General features: G+C 60.8%; 4 protein-coding genes across 4 annotated transcripts; all 4 read left to right on the top strand.

Annotated features, from left to right (window-relative positions):
- Positions 1-1,031: 1,031 nt before the first annotated feature.
- LINJ_32_0380 (conserved hypothetical protein) lies at positions 1,032-3,917 on the top strand (the record flags this gene model as incomplete). The annotated part of the gene is made up of 1 exon (XM_001467683.1): positions 1,032-3,917. One exon carries the CDS (start codon positions 1,032-1,034, stop codon positions 3,915-3,917), a length of 2,886 nt encoding a protein of 961 aa, XP_001467720.1.
- Positions 3,918-4,695: 778 nt separating this feature from the next.
- LINJ_32_0370 (conserved hypothetical protein) lies at positions 4,696-5,796 on the top strand (the record flags this gene model as incomplete). Its single annotated transcript, XM_001467682.1, has 1 exon — positions 4,696-5,796. One exon carries the CDS (start codon positions 4,696-4,698, stop codon positions 5,794-5,796), a length of 1,101 nt encoding a protein of 366 aa, XP_001467719.1.
- A 1,085-nt stretch (positions 5,797-6,881) lies between these two features.
- LINJ_32_0360 (conserved hypothetical protein) lies at positions 6,882-8,282 on the top strand (the record flags this gene model as incomplete). Its single annotated transcript, XM_001467681.1, has 1 exon — positions 6,882-8,282. The coding sequence occupies one exon, from the start codon at positions 6,882-6,884 to the stop codon at positions 8,280-8,282; it is 1,401 nt and encodes a 466-aa protein (XP_001467718.1).
- Positions 8,283-10,509: 2,227 nt separating this feature from the next.
- On the top strand, positions 10,510-12,909 carry LINJ_32_0350 (conserved hypothetical protein; the record flags this gene model as incomplete). The annotated part of the gene is made up of 1 exon (XM_001467680.1): positions 10,510-12,909. One exon carries the CDS (start codon positions 10,510-10,512, stop codon positions 12,907-12,909), a length of 2,400 nt encoding a protein of 799 aa, XP_001467717.1.
- Positions 12,910-13,904: the final 995 nt, after the last annotated feature.

Here is a 13,904-nt window from a genome sequence, read left to right as displayed (position 1 = left end):
TGTTTTGCTGGGCATCTCCGCTCGCGGCCTTGTACCGCCGTCTCAGGTCAGCGCTCGCGCTCCCTCCTGCACGGCCCGCATGTTGCTCGACCTTGTATCCTCTCGCTCGCTTTGTCTTCTCTTGTTGTGTTATACCTCCCCGATAGACGTGCCCGCTCACCCCGCTGCGATGCCCTTTCTTCTTGTATATATTTCCGTTTGTGCGCTGCCACCTTCCATGCAAACATTAGCGAAGGGGTGCCGAAGAGTCGCATACTATGCTGTGCCTGATGTGCCCCCCCCCCAACACACACACACACCCGCGTCCCATCAGCTGTGCCTTCTCTCTCTCTGTGTGTGTATGCTATACCTGTGGAGGAGGAGGTCAGCTCACCGGCCGACAGTGACGTACATGGAGGGCGAGCCCACTATCCCCAAAACGAAAGACATGCCGCTCACGAACTCGCGCCTCGTGCGGCCTAGTTTATGCTCCATGAGCACTGTTTTCGCCCCCTCCCTCGCCCCCCGCCTCCCGATCCTCCCCTGGTATCCTTGCTGAGATGCATCCTGTCTGCCAAGCAGCGCGCATTGCCTGTGTAGCCACTTATTGCACTCTCTCGCAAATCCCCACTCCCTCTGACCTCGTCCCTTTCCTTTCTTCACACCTCTCTGCTGCTGGTGCTGCTGCGGTTGTGTTCAAAGAAAGGGAACGGCAGTGAAAGCACGTTGACACCCCGACATACACACAGTCACAAACTGAGTCAGCTGCTGCTCATCTTCGATATCCTCTTCCGTCGAGCGCGCCCCTTTCCATCTATCAAACACTCGGCCACACACAAGCGAACATCAGAGAAAAGTCTCGCGTGCTCGGGAGCACAACTGAAGTGGTGGTGCGCCCCAAGTGTGCCCTCTCTGCCTTCTTTCCTCATTTGCTTCAGCCACGGCGGTGCGTCGTCATCCCGTTTTGGCTCTGAAGTGGTGAACATCGCATTTTCTGCTCGCTTCAAGAGGAGACCCACCGAGAGAACAGCAGCAGCAGCATCCGCAGCTGCATGCTGCCTCTCTTCGGCCTCACCTCACACTTTCGTCCTCTTTCCTTGCGGCACTCTTCTTTCTCGCCCTCCAACTATCGCCGATCGTGCCCCACGCTCTCCCTGTGGCGTTTCTCTCAATACTCGCTGACTCCTTCGGGCAGCAGCCCTCATCTCCCCCATTTTTTTGTCCTCCCCCAAGCTCCACAGAGAGGAGCGATGAGCCTTCATCTCGTTGACAGTGATGGCCATCTCCAGTCCGAGAAAAGGCTAAAGGAGTACCTGACCACGATTGTGGCACCCAGCGTCTCGCAGAGCGGCAGCGCGGCGACAGCAGACGACGGCGATGGCGACAGCGCTCTCGAGGCCATCGGCGTGAACTACCACGTCGTCGGCGTCTTCGGCGGGCAGAGCAGCGGCAAGTCCACGCTGCTAAATCATCTCTTTGGCACAGATTTTCAGACGCTCAACGAGGCGGTGCGGCGTGGCCAGACGACCAAGGGCGCTTTCATAGCACGCGCCAACGACGCTCTGGCCGGGTTCGAAGCCAGCGGCGCCTCTGTTGTTGCAGATCAGCTCGCCTCCGGCGCCGCAGACCACAGCTCTTGCCTCAACCGCGCTGCTGCTGCTGCTGCTGCTGCGACCAAGGACGCTGCATACGGTGAACATGGTGCGCCGCACACCGTGCCTCCTCTGCTGGTGCTGGACTTTGAGGGCACCGATGGACTGGAGCGGGGCGAAGACCAGTGTTTCGAGCGCCAACTCTCGCTCTTCGGGCTGAGCATCGCTGACACACTCATCATTAACATGTGGGCCGTCGACGTTGGCCGCTTCAACGCCGCTAACCTGAGCCTACTGCGTACTATTTTCGAGGTCAACCTGCAGCTCTTCAGCCACGATAATTACGAAGCGGAGGAGAAGCCGACTTTACTCATCGTGCTGCGTGACTTCACCGAGGACGACCCGGCGCCGAGCCTCGCCACGGTGCGCAAGTCCTTCGACACGATTTGGGAGGGCATCACTCGGCCAGCTCAGTTTGCGGGCGCCAGCATTGATGCTCTGTTTCACTTGAAGTACTACGTGATGCCTCACTACAAGCTGCAGAAGACGGAGTTCATGCCCTCGGTGGAGACGCTGCGGCGCTGGTTTGGCGACAGCCAGTGCCCCGACTACCTCTTCTCCCACCGCGCCATGTTTCGCGGCGTGCCGCTCGAGGGGCTACCGGCGTACCTGACGAACTGCTGGGAGGCGATCCGCACGAGTAAGGACTTGGACATTCCGACGCAGCGTGAGATGCTGGCGCAGCATCGGTGCAAGGAGGCGAAGGTGCAGGAGCTCAAGACGTTCCGCCACTTCGCTCGGCACTACGAGGATAGGCTGCTTCACGGCGAGATGCTGCTGCGCTTGTCGGAGGTCCTGGACGAAGAGATGGAGACCCGCCTGGCCTCTTTTTATCGGCAGACAAAGCTGTACAACAGCGACGTAGTGGGGCAGTACGCGAATGAGCTGGAGACGGAGCTGGTGGATGCCACACTGCGGGTGCTAAACCGACTGTCCAAGGCGATCGCCGCCGAAGTACTGTCGAACACCGAGCCGCGCGTGCTGAACAGCGTCGAGGAGAGTCTCCGCCAGCTTCTCAAGTCAGCTCAGACACTGCCATTCAGCGCCGGCGAGGGCCCCAGCGCCGCAGAGGCTGAGGAGGCGAACGACGTGGAGCGAGACGCAGCGCACCTTGTCGGGGCACAGCGGATGGACTCGCCTGCGTGCCAGAAGCTTGTTCGGAGTTTCTGGCGCTCTCTCAGCAGCTATGTCAACGAGGTGGTGGCAGAGGTCGCCGCAATGCCGCCGCGTGCCCACCTCTACGGCCGCTATGTCGCCCTCATCGCCCAGGATCCCACGACGCGACTCAACGTGCTGAACATTGTCACGGACGCGCTCTTCCAGAAGGTGAAGTCGCGTGTGGTCTCCATGGCTGACAGCGCGTGCGACACGATGCACGCCGGGTTCGAGCGCAGCCTCACTCACAACAGCGACGGCACCGCCCGCTTCTTCGCCACCACCAAGGGGTTGCAGAAGGCCGTGCCTGCAGCTATGCAGGCGGGCGTGGTAGTCTTGGGAAGCCTCTTCTACTTCCGGCTGAAGCTGGTGGCGGCGGGGGCCGACGACGACGGCATCGGCGCTGATGTTGCTGGTACGGCTTTGCCGCAGAGCCGCTCGGCTCGCCGAGTGAGGCACGACCAACACCGAATCGTGTTCAGCGACAACGACGCCGAGGCGGCCTTCTACCTGAGCTACAGCACCCTCGACACAGCCCCCAAGTACCCCTACGATGTCCCTGTGACGTCTGCCGACTGCGAAGGAGAAGAGGCGGGTGCCGTAGCGGACTGCATCTTGCTCAGCCAGCAAGCCATCGTGCGCGCCTACGAGCTATATAGGCAGAAATGTGACTTCACGACACAGCTGCAGCTGCGAACTGTCGAGGCGGCCAAACAGCGACTTCCTGCCTGGGTCATTCCGGCCCTCTTCATTTTGGGTTGGAACGAGTTACTCTACGTGCTCACCTCGCCTGCTCTGCTAGTGCTTGTGGTCGTTATCTGCGCCGTTTTCTTCAAGCAGTTCTTTGTGTCACAGTGGCACGCGTTTGAGGAGACAGGCCCGGCCAGCGTCGTGATACCGACGAAGACGGTGATCCACACGCTCAGCACTCTGGTGCGCTCTCTGCTCGACTATCGGCCGGGCCCTCGCACGGAGCGCACAGAGCGAAGCCACGATGCCGCTGCCGCGGCAGAGAAGGAGATGCCCCATGTGGCGGCTACAGCTACGCACGTGGACCCGACGCTGGGCAACGCTAACGTGCCAACCGCCCCGTCCACGATGCGCCACCGCACAAGTCGGAAACTGGACTAGAGGCCCCGTCGCAGCGGCAGGTTTCGCGGATTGGTGAGACCGAGTATATCAGGACGTGCTGTGCATGTGTGTGTGTGTGCGTGGTCTCTTATGAGTGCATTTGACTCTTGTTTCGTCGCTGTCTCTGTGCTCCCTCTCGGTGTGTAGGTGCCGATCGCATCCCATCTCATGTCTTGCGCGGGCCCTGTCCTTTGTGCGCGTGTGCTTGAAGGCGGGGCGAGATGAGTCCAAGAGCGGGGGAGTTGGCGGTGGGCACTTGTGCATGGCCGCTGTTTACAATACCGCAGCCGCATTGTTGTTTTCCCTTCGCTCTTTTTATGTTTGTGCTGTTATTGCTGCAAGTGGATGCCCTTTGAGTGGAGAACAGAACAGGAAGTGGACGCCAGTCGTATCACTTCTCCGACGTGCGCATATATACATATATGCGTGTGTGCATCTTTGAAGCCTTGTTGAGGCTGCGTGCCCTCTGAGGCTCCCTGCCTCCTCTCTTGATGGTGTGCACGTGCACTGACGACCCTTGCATTTTGGCGTGGACGCACGACACCTTCTCTGCCTCCCACCACCCCACTTTCTCCCCCTCAAATTGAAAAATCGCCTCCCCGAATGGTGCGTAACATCGCGTCGCAGACGCGCCAGGTCCGTTCTCACAATCTTACCCTTAGTTCTGTTCCTCGTCCAGCCACGCTGCGCCTTCCTATCCCCACTCATATCCAATTCACCAACCATTACCCACCCCCGAAACGACACACACACAAACGCAAACCTGTCTGCCACCGCCATGCAGAGCAACTACCCGAAGCAGAACTGCGGGTGCGACTTCTGCTGCAGCCGCCGCTCCGTGAACGCGAAGAAGCTGGCGGCGAGCCAGGCAGCTTTCCAGCGAAGCGGCATGATGCAGCGCAACGGCTGCAACTGCTGCTGCCACAGCAGTGGGCCGGGCGGTGTCTCGCCCTTTGACCCCGACTACCCGGTGCCGGTCAACCAGACAGCCCTCAACGCTTCTCGCGGCCGCAACGGCGTACCTGAAGGAAACCAGTACACGATTCGGAACAACTCCACGCGTGCGGCGGTGCCTGGCGCCTCGCAGACGGCCGGCGGAAACGGCTCGATGAAGGAGACGGCGGAGCAGCGCGAGGCTCGCGAAGCAGCCGAGCTAGATGCGCTGGAGCGCCTTCTCATGCTGGAGTACAAGGCCCGGACGCAGGCGACGATGGAGGCGGAGCGACTCAAGCGGAACGCCACGAGCGCGACTACTCGTGGCCCGAAGCCTGTGCCGGAAGGCTACACGAGTGGCTCGACAGCTGACAGGATGGAGTACTCAGCCTCTGGTGCGGAGGGCCGCGGCAGAACAGCTGCCGGCGAGGGCAGCTTCGCTCCGGATGCTTTTACGATCCACGAGGCGTACGCGATGGCGCACGATTGCCCTGCAGAGCCGCCGGCGCAGTGCCATGCTTCTCACCGCCTACAGGACACGCTGGATGACGTGCGCAAGGTGACCGCGGACCCCGTCCACACCGGTAACCGCCGCGCACTGAAGCAGCTGCTGCATCGGCATGGTATGGCTGAAGCGCCGACCAGCGACAACGGTGCTGCCACCGGCAAGGCCGCCAGCGGGACAGAGCCGAATGCGTTCGGCTCGTCGCTGGCGCAGATCCGCACGAGCTACGCGCACCCCCGCGGCGCCGGCCTTGTGTGGGTGCCAACGGCGCCGTCGGCTGCCGCGTCTCAGTCTTCCATGAAGGACTCGGATGTGGTGGTGGTGGAGCGCAGCGCTGCTGCCGGCGCTGGCAGCGCAAAGCGTCCTGCAGGGCTCTCGCCTGGCGCCGCAGCTGCTTTGGCCGCCGATGAGAAGCAGGCGAGCTGCGCCGCATGCCACTGAGACTGAGCTTCTCTTGTTTCCTTGCTCTCTGCCCACTTTGCGTGATGATGCGCGTATGTATTATTTCTCCTCCCGTTCCCACGTGCTTTTTCTCCGACCTCTGCCGCAGGGCGTATCGTCTTCCTCTCAGTGAGCGAGTTTTTAGATCTACGCAAAGTAAAGCACGCGCACACGAACAGACACACGCACTGCTCTTCACCCCCTTCTCCTCTTGATTTTTTTTTTGCCTTGCTTCGCCCCTTCTCCGTGGAGCTGGCGAAGCACAGAAGCACGCACGGTTGTGCGTGCGTGCGTACGGTCCTTTGTATGGCGATGCTCGTTCATGTACCGCATTCGATTTTTTTTTTGTTCACGCTTTTCTCCCGTGTTTATCCCACCGCACTATCGAAGGCGAAGGGGAAGGGGGCGTGTATGTTTTCGCTTGCGTTCTTGATGTACATTGCACGCGGTGCTCTTCTTTCTCGGTCGCGTCTTGATCACCGTCTCGTGTGTATTGCGAGTCACTAGAAAATAAGATGGGAGGATGGGGGTGGGGTGTGAAGTGCGCGAGGAGGCCTCGCTGAGTGACGCGTACGCCTGCCAATCTTTGCGAAGGGCTTTGACATGTGTGCGGCGCGCCATCAGTGCGCTGAACTCTGTGTACTAGGTGCAGCCAGCATGTGGGGTGAAGCCACGGTGGATGTTGGTGTATGCGGTGCCTGGATCGTTTCTCATCCACATGCCACGCGGCAGCGGCGCAGCCGGCTCAGTGAAACGTGCGTGTCTCACGCCAAGTGTTCACACACAGCCGTCTCCGCATTTCTGTTGTGCATGTGGATGATGCTGTGCATTTTTTCAAGGTTCAATCTCTGCACTCCTCCTCTCTCTCTCCTGATGCATGCTGCATGGCTGCCGCCCTCACCCCGCATGCGCATTCACACATACCCACCGGCGCATCTCTGCTGTTCCATGTACCACGCAGCGCTCCCTGCCCATCTTGTATCCACTTCAGAGGGCCTCTTCCGCGTCACTGCGCTTCCCTCCATCTACACATAGCCGTTTTGTCCCTCGCCCAACTTCGCTTTCTCTCCTCCTTCCAGAAAACGATGATCCGAGACCAGTGCCACGCTTACTGTCGGTGCTCCTACTGCGCGCAGCAGCCACGGGAGAAGTCTTTCAACGCTGGCGCCTCGATGTGGGCCACCATGGAGGCGTTGGACCGCCCGGGGATGTCGAAGGATGAGCTCTATATGAAGAGCCTCCACCAAAGCCTTCGTGCCAAGGCGTTCTTGGACAGCTCCAAGAACGCTGGCAAGTTCATCCCGGACGAGCAGCTCCTGAGCAGCACGAAGCGCCGTGAGGCGAAGGAGCTGGCGCTGGCTGCGGAGCTGGTGCCGGTGCGTCGCCGTGACCGCCTGCAGGAGCTGGTGTTGCTGGAGCACAAGGAACGCCTGCGTGAGGAGGCGGCCCTGCGTGCGGAGCGGCGTGCCCTTGGCCTGGCCGAGGAGGAGGAACCGGTCTCGGCAGTGCACTCCGACTCTCCAGCATCGACGCGGCCGTCGTCGAAAGAATCGATGCAGCAGCGCCTCAGCAGCGGCGCCGCCACACCGGCCTCCCGCTGCTCTGCTGAGCATGACCTCCACGTCATGCTGAAGGGCATCAGGGACATTGTGGACGAGGACCCCGCCGCCTCCTCAGATCCGCTGAGCCGCGAACAGGTGTTCAAGTTACGCCAACTGATGCACACACAGAAGAAGAAGACACGAGAGATGATTGACAACTGTGAGAACCAGCCGCACGTTTGCGGCCACTGCCTGGACGTGAACGTGCAGGCGCGTCACCTCAGCGCCTCGCCGCACGGTTCCGTGGCGTACGGCTTGACTGGCAAGGTTATCAACCCCGAGGAGGGCGTCAAGTTCGGTACCGACACGCAGCGCGACCCCAGCGGGCTTTTCAACGCGTCCACGGTGGATCCCGCCATGGTGTCTGGCAAAAAGAGCCGTCTGACCAGCTACAACGCCCACCCGTACGGAACCGGCATGGTGTTCCTGCCGGTATCGTCCCTGAACGGAGGTAGCGGAAGTGCCGTGGGCGGCCAATCCACCCGCTTTCGCGCCAGCTTCAACAACAACATTGGCAGCGGGGAGCCGGTGGAGGAGGAGCTGCAGTTCCCTGGGAGCACCTACAACGTCTACGATACCGGCCTCGCGAAAGAGGCAACGCCGCAGGCCGTGGCAAAGGCCGACAAGGCCCAGCGCACCGTCAAGATCGACACGGCTTCGTCCAACGAGAGCTCACAGTGCGGGGCAAACGAACCGAAGGCCACCGCGACTGCCGCGCCTGAGCAGCCGACCTACAGCTCCTCGGCTGCGATGTGGATGACGACGAACCAGGATCGCGAGCTGGACATGAAGCGCTTTATGGAGTTCCAGCAGAAGCTGAAGGCGAACAGCAAGCGCGTGTATGCGGAGACCGCCAGCCGTTCGGCCAAGGCGCTCTCTGCGTAAGAGGGTGCATCCGACATTGACGCGGCCACTCCTGTTAGACTCTGAGCGTATCGAGTGTTCCCCAGCTGCTGCGGCGAGAGGGGCGTGCTGACGTAAATAGGGGAAAACAAAGCAAAACAGATGACGTGGCCTCGAGAGGGGCATCTGTGCGTGCACATGTAGACCCGAATGGATAAGAAGGTTGTAGTGATGTTGGTAATGAGCGGATTTCTGGTGCGGTGCGGATGAATAAAAGCGGGTGTTTGCCAGACTGCCAGCCGACAGGTATCCAGCACCCCCTCCACCGCTCTTCGCGCACACAGATACACACACTCAGACAGACGATCGGCCAATCGGCGAGATTTGTTGCCGCTTTTTCCCCTGTCTCTCTGGCGCGTGTCGGACGCTCTCTACTTCTTCTCCGACCACGGGGCACTGACACTGAAGCTCATGCCAAAATCAGCCTTCTGAGCAAAGACATCGTCGCGGCTCCCTCGCACTCGTTTTCTTTTCTTGTGCTCTCGTTTGCCGCGGATGCGCGACTCTCTCACTTCATGGACTCACCCATTCGTACTTGCCTTCTACGCCCCTATGCTCTTCCCCTCCCTGTCAGCGCTTCTGTTCCCCGTTTGCGCTCGGCGCTCACGACGTTGTGAACGCAGCGGTGATATGTACATAAAAACAATTTTATCTGTGCTTGTGTGTGTGTGTGCGTGCGTGTGTGAGCGTGTGTGACATCACGTTTTTTTTTTGTTTGGGTTGCACCCCGCCCTTCCTTGCTCCTCTCCCTCTTCTTCCCGTCTCTGTGTGCCCGTGTTCAATGTACAGATACTACCACGCCACTTCGACCTCTCGCTGTTTCTCTTTCGGCATGGCTCTGTTCCTCTCTAGTGTATATGACGTGATGATGAAGGCGCGCGCACACACACACACACACACAGAAAGCAATCGACGCTGGCCTGTTCTTCGGTTTTACCCTCTCCTTTTTTTTCACTCTTGTACGCTGTCTCTACTCGTCTTTTTTAGTTGTGCTCTCCTGTCGTCTCTCTGGGAGCCATCGGAGACACGTCATACGCCTCCCTCCAATTCCCTTCATCTCTCTCAACCCCCTCAAAGAAGAAAAGGACGAATGCGGCGTACTGCATAACGCTTGTGTGTCGGACTTGCGTTGTGCCCTTCTTCCTCCCTTTCTTGCCAGCGCGCGGCCGCACATGTGTTGTTGTGCCTCCTGCGTCTTCACTACCTCGGCAGAGCGATAGGGAACCGGGTGGACGCGGAAGCAGCAGCGTCTCTCTTTGGGCGCCAAAGAGGGCGTGCATCTCTACAGGATCCACGGCCGCAGCCCCCTTTCAAATATGTTGCATGCGAGAGCATTAAAGAGAGGAGAGGAGTGCACATGCGCCTCATGCCTCGGGCGCGCCTGTGCTCCCTAGCACTTCTGTTGTTGTCCCCTTTTCGGTTCTCATGTAGATCCACCGCTGGTGCACGCGCCCTTGCGCGCGCACGTGTGTGCGTGTGCACTTGATCTACTTCCCATTCCTATCTTATTTGCTCTCTTTATTTTCGGACTCCCCCCAAGCCATTCTTCTGCAGTGGCGAGGGCTCTCATCGAGTGATCGTTGCTGAGGGAGGTTGTGCGCGTCGTATAGGACGCACACGAACACAAGGGAGGCGAGTGCTGAAGTCCGTGGTGAGACAGCGCACCGCGGATTGATTGGCTAACGAGCTGTTTCTCCCTATTTCGTCTCCTTGCTTCTTTTCACGTCTCTCCCTTTCTGGCATCCACAGCCTTGCTCACTGCTGTGCCATCTGCGTTTCAAGCCCGCACACATCTGCAGAGACATCCTCCCTCTTTTTCTCCCCTCTCTTTGTCCCTGTTGTTTCTCCGAGGAAGCCGACGCGATGCGGCTGGGGGTTAGGCCATTCACCGCATCGTGTTTTTTCTATCCCCAGCCAACTCGCCAAAATGCCCATCAAGGCAAAGGCGGTAGACAGAAGCAAAACAGCGGCCTTCGATCGAGGCCACTTCGCGGTAAGCTCAGGAGCAGCACAAGCAGATCTGCCAAAGCAGTCCTATTACTATGAGGGAGAGCGGCGTTACACAGGGGCCGACGCGACCAGATCTGACTCGTCGTCGTCCACGTCCTCGGTGTCGAGCAGTCGAAGCCCCAGCCCATACACTGTGGGTTGGCAACGCCACGCTGCTGGTCCTCGGCTGGATCACGGCAGCAGCGAAGGCGACTGGGATATGAGCGATGATGAGGAGGTTGTCCGACGCGCTCGTGCGGCAACGCGGGCGCTACTCGGAAGCTCGTGGCCAGCGAGTGCGGCAGTTTCGAGCACCACTAGTCGTGAAGGGGGCGGACTTGCTGCGCCACCAAACGCACGCCTGGAAAGGTACCTGCGAGGGAGGGCATCATCCATGCTGCCCATAAAGCACGCGGCGCTGACCACTTCTGCACCGGCTCCCAACTCACGTGCAACGACGGTGAGGAGTACTTCCACCAGCGCTGAGGAGGAGTCCTCCCAGCCACAGAGCGGGCATCACTGCAAAAACCACGACCCCAAAGCATCGCCGACAACCAGCGACGTATGTGGCGTTGCCAACGACGCCACTACTACGTCGGCGACTCTCCCATCCGCAGTAGCGAGAGCACTTCAGTGGCAGACAACTAACCCTGAGTTTCAGCAGCTTATGGCTCTCCTCGCGCAAGATGTGCAGCGCGAACGGTGTGATGACCTCCCGCCTGCTGCGATAGCCATGGCTGGCGCATCTGCTGAGGGGGCGTGGCCGCGGTCCCTGCCGTCCTACTCAACCACGGGGCCAACCTCAACACACACGTACGCCCCCCCGTCACGAACGTTTGCGGCGCTGGAGGACAACGCGCTGGAGCAGCTCTACGAAGACTGGTGCCTGCAGCGCGGCGAGGGCGACGAGGCGGAGGGGAGCGCGGGGCACGCATCCGGAGACGCAGACGCCATCGTCCCTGAGGTGTTCATTGCCGCAGACCACCGCGCTGCCGCCTTTTCCATCGCTGCGTCGGCGGCGCATCAGTCCATTTTGGCATCGCTGCAGCACGAAAGCACCGCGATGAGTGATGCCGGCACTGGGGTGTGCCCGCACTCAGTTTCCGACGCTCCCTTTACATGGGAAGAGCTTCTCCGAGGTGAGATGACGCGCCGTAACACACGTCATGGCTCCGCGGACGGCCCAGGAGGCGGCGTGATGCTGAACGATCCAGATGCGCTAGTTGACCAGGCAACTCGCCGGCTGCAGCGCTTTCTTCAGTCCGTGGCATGCGTGGAGCGACTTGTGCGCGACAGGCGCTTCATGCGCAGCGTGGCCGTTTTCCTCTACGAGCATCACAAAGTCTTCCTGCCGCACTATCGCCCTGCCGCCTCCTCGTCAAAGGCAGCGGAGGCCGCCATGACCGATGACCGAGGTGAGGACCTCCACACGGATATCGCGGCGCATGCGGATGTGGAGCACACACACGCGGAGCATCGCGTGTACGAGGAGTTCGGGGAGCGGATGTCAGCTGCGCTGCTGTCGGTGCTGACCCACCACGTGCCCGGCTTTGACGAGGCCGAGTTTGTGGAGGCCCTCTACGAGACTCCAGCCGCCTACGCGATGGCGGAGGACGCTAGGGCTGCTGTCGGGGATCACCCAATGCGCGGGTGCCTACAGAGTGTCCTGTCCTTTCCCGCGTGGCGTCTGCTGTTGGCGATGAGTGGATTCGAGAGTTTCTTTCTGTGGATGATGGACTACATCTACGAGGAGTACTACCTCGACACCATAAGTGAAGAGTGCGCGCCGTCAGTTGCCGTGGCTGGCGTACGTGGTCTGCGTGCACTTATTCGGTCCACGTACGGCCGCCCAGCCGACGCGGGCGCGGCTGATGCGTCCGCAGAGGAGGCACGAATCAGCGCTGCCGTGCCGGGCGCGACGGGGCGACAGGAGACGCTGCTGCACACGCCAGCGCCCGACTGCGCGAGTGCCTCTGTCGCGCCTCGTCCTGCATCGGAGCCGCATCATCCTACCCTGCAGCGATCGCCGCTGCTCACGTGTCTGTCGCACACGCCTCCTCCGCCTGAAACGGCAGCCCCCCCATTACGTGCCTCACTGTTATCAAGTGGACGGGGAAGCGGCGAGTCGCTGCGCAAGTTCTTCCCTACTCCTCCCGCGAGCGCCGAGGGGGCAAGCCGTCGGCTGAATGGCACCGGTATAGCACCCTATCTCAAGCGGAAAACTACACACCCCGGAAGGGACCTACCTCCGATAGCGCCGAATGCCAACGGAATGATGTCAGCCAGCTGCAGCATGAAGGCGACGTTCAGTGAGTTGTCGTCTTCGGCGAGTGGGCTGGCGTCGTCGCCGCCCCAGCGGCGGAGTGAGAGAAATGTCGAGCAAGCGCCCGTAGCGGAATCGAACCACGCCTTCACGTCCTGCACTGACGACGCACTAGAACGACCGGCGCGCTCCGTCGCGCCGAAAACCTCCACCGGGGTGACGGACCCGATCGCAAATGCGTCCGCCAGGCAATGCGGAGGTGCTGCCCGGAGCAAAACCCGCTTCTCATCCACCACGCGCATCAACATTGGCACCGCGCGGAAGCTAAAGCCGCAGAATCCACGGCTAAATCACTGAAGGAGCATGTGATGGACTACGCCACGACCCCCGCGCACCCGCACCGTGCGTCCCCTTCCCCCTGCTGCCCTCCCCGCTCACTGCCGTCGGTCTGCTTTGGTTACGCGGAGGAGGGGGCGGAGGTGGAAGCCGGGGTCGTCTCTCTGTCCATGTAACTTCGTCCTACACCCGGAGGACGGGAGGATAACTCCATGCGTGGTGCCGCAGGGCCCAGTACCCCCACCCTCTCTCTCTCTGGAGAAGCCGGGAGGCCACCCTATCGCTGACCAAGTGCCGAACCACCTGTGGTGGTGACAGGGTCGCAGGCGCCGGCGCCGTGCTGGAGGTCCAGGCGACGTATCGCTGCTGATGTAGTTGGCCGGGTCCTGGCTGGGCGTTGCGTCGGGGCGACCGGCGACAGTGAACACGCGTGTGCCATCCATATGATTCGGCAGCGTGTCACCGCGTCTCGAGAGTAACCCGCCCGGGCCCCTACACCGCCCACTGGTGTGCGGGCGGGGGCAGCGGCGCCCGCGCCCATTCCGAGAAGGGAGGGAGGCACCAGCTGGCGACCGGCGAGGCGGCGAGTGGGTGGGGTAGAGCTCGAGGGCAGGTGGCCGTGCTGGGATGACCGGGTCGGCGCACTGCTGCAACGCGCGTGCCTTGCGCTGCTTCGCCCCACACGATGGGGTCTGTGACAGGCCGGGTGGGGGTAGAGTGGAAATAACTGATGTTCTATAGGAGAATGTCCGCATTGAACAAAAAATGTCGTTTTTTTCAGCCGATCTATGGCAGATGGACAGCAACCGTCTAGTTTGAGACTGCGAACTTGAAACTGCGCTGAGTGCTCTCTTTATCAGGGTTCCGCTTTTGGCCAGACGGGGCGTACGTGGGGGGAATGAAGGGGAGGTCGCGGAGTACTGCGGCTCTGCAAGCACGGTGTGTGCGCGTCCACCCTTCTGGTCGCGCCGCGCTCCCTTTCCTTCGTCTTTGTTCAGCGATGACGGTGACTCAGA

The sequence above is a fragment of the Leishmania infantum genome, chromosome 32, assembly GCF_000002875.2.
Source record: "Leishmania infantum JPCM5 genome chromosome 32".
NCBI lineage: Eukaryota > Euglenozoa > Kinetoplastea > Trypanosomatida > Trypanosomatidae > Leishmania > Leishmania infantum.
This window is presented reverse-complemented; position numbering and strand designations above follow the sequence as displayed.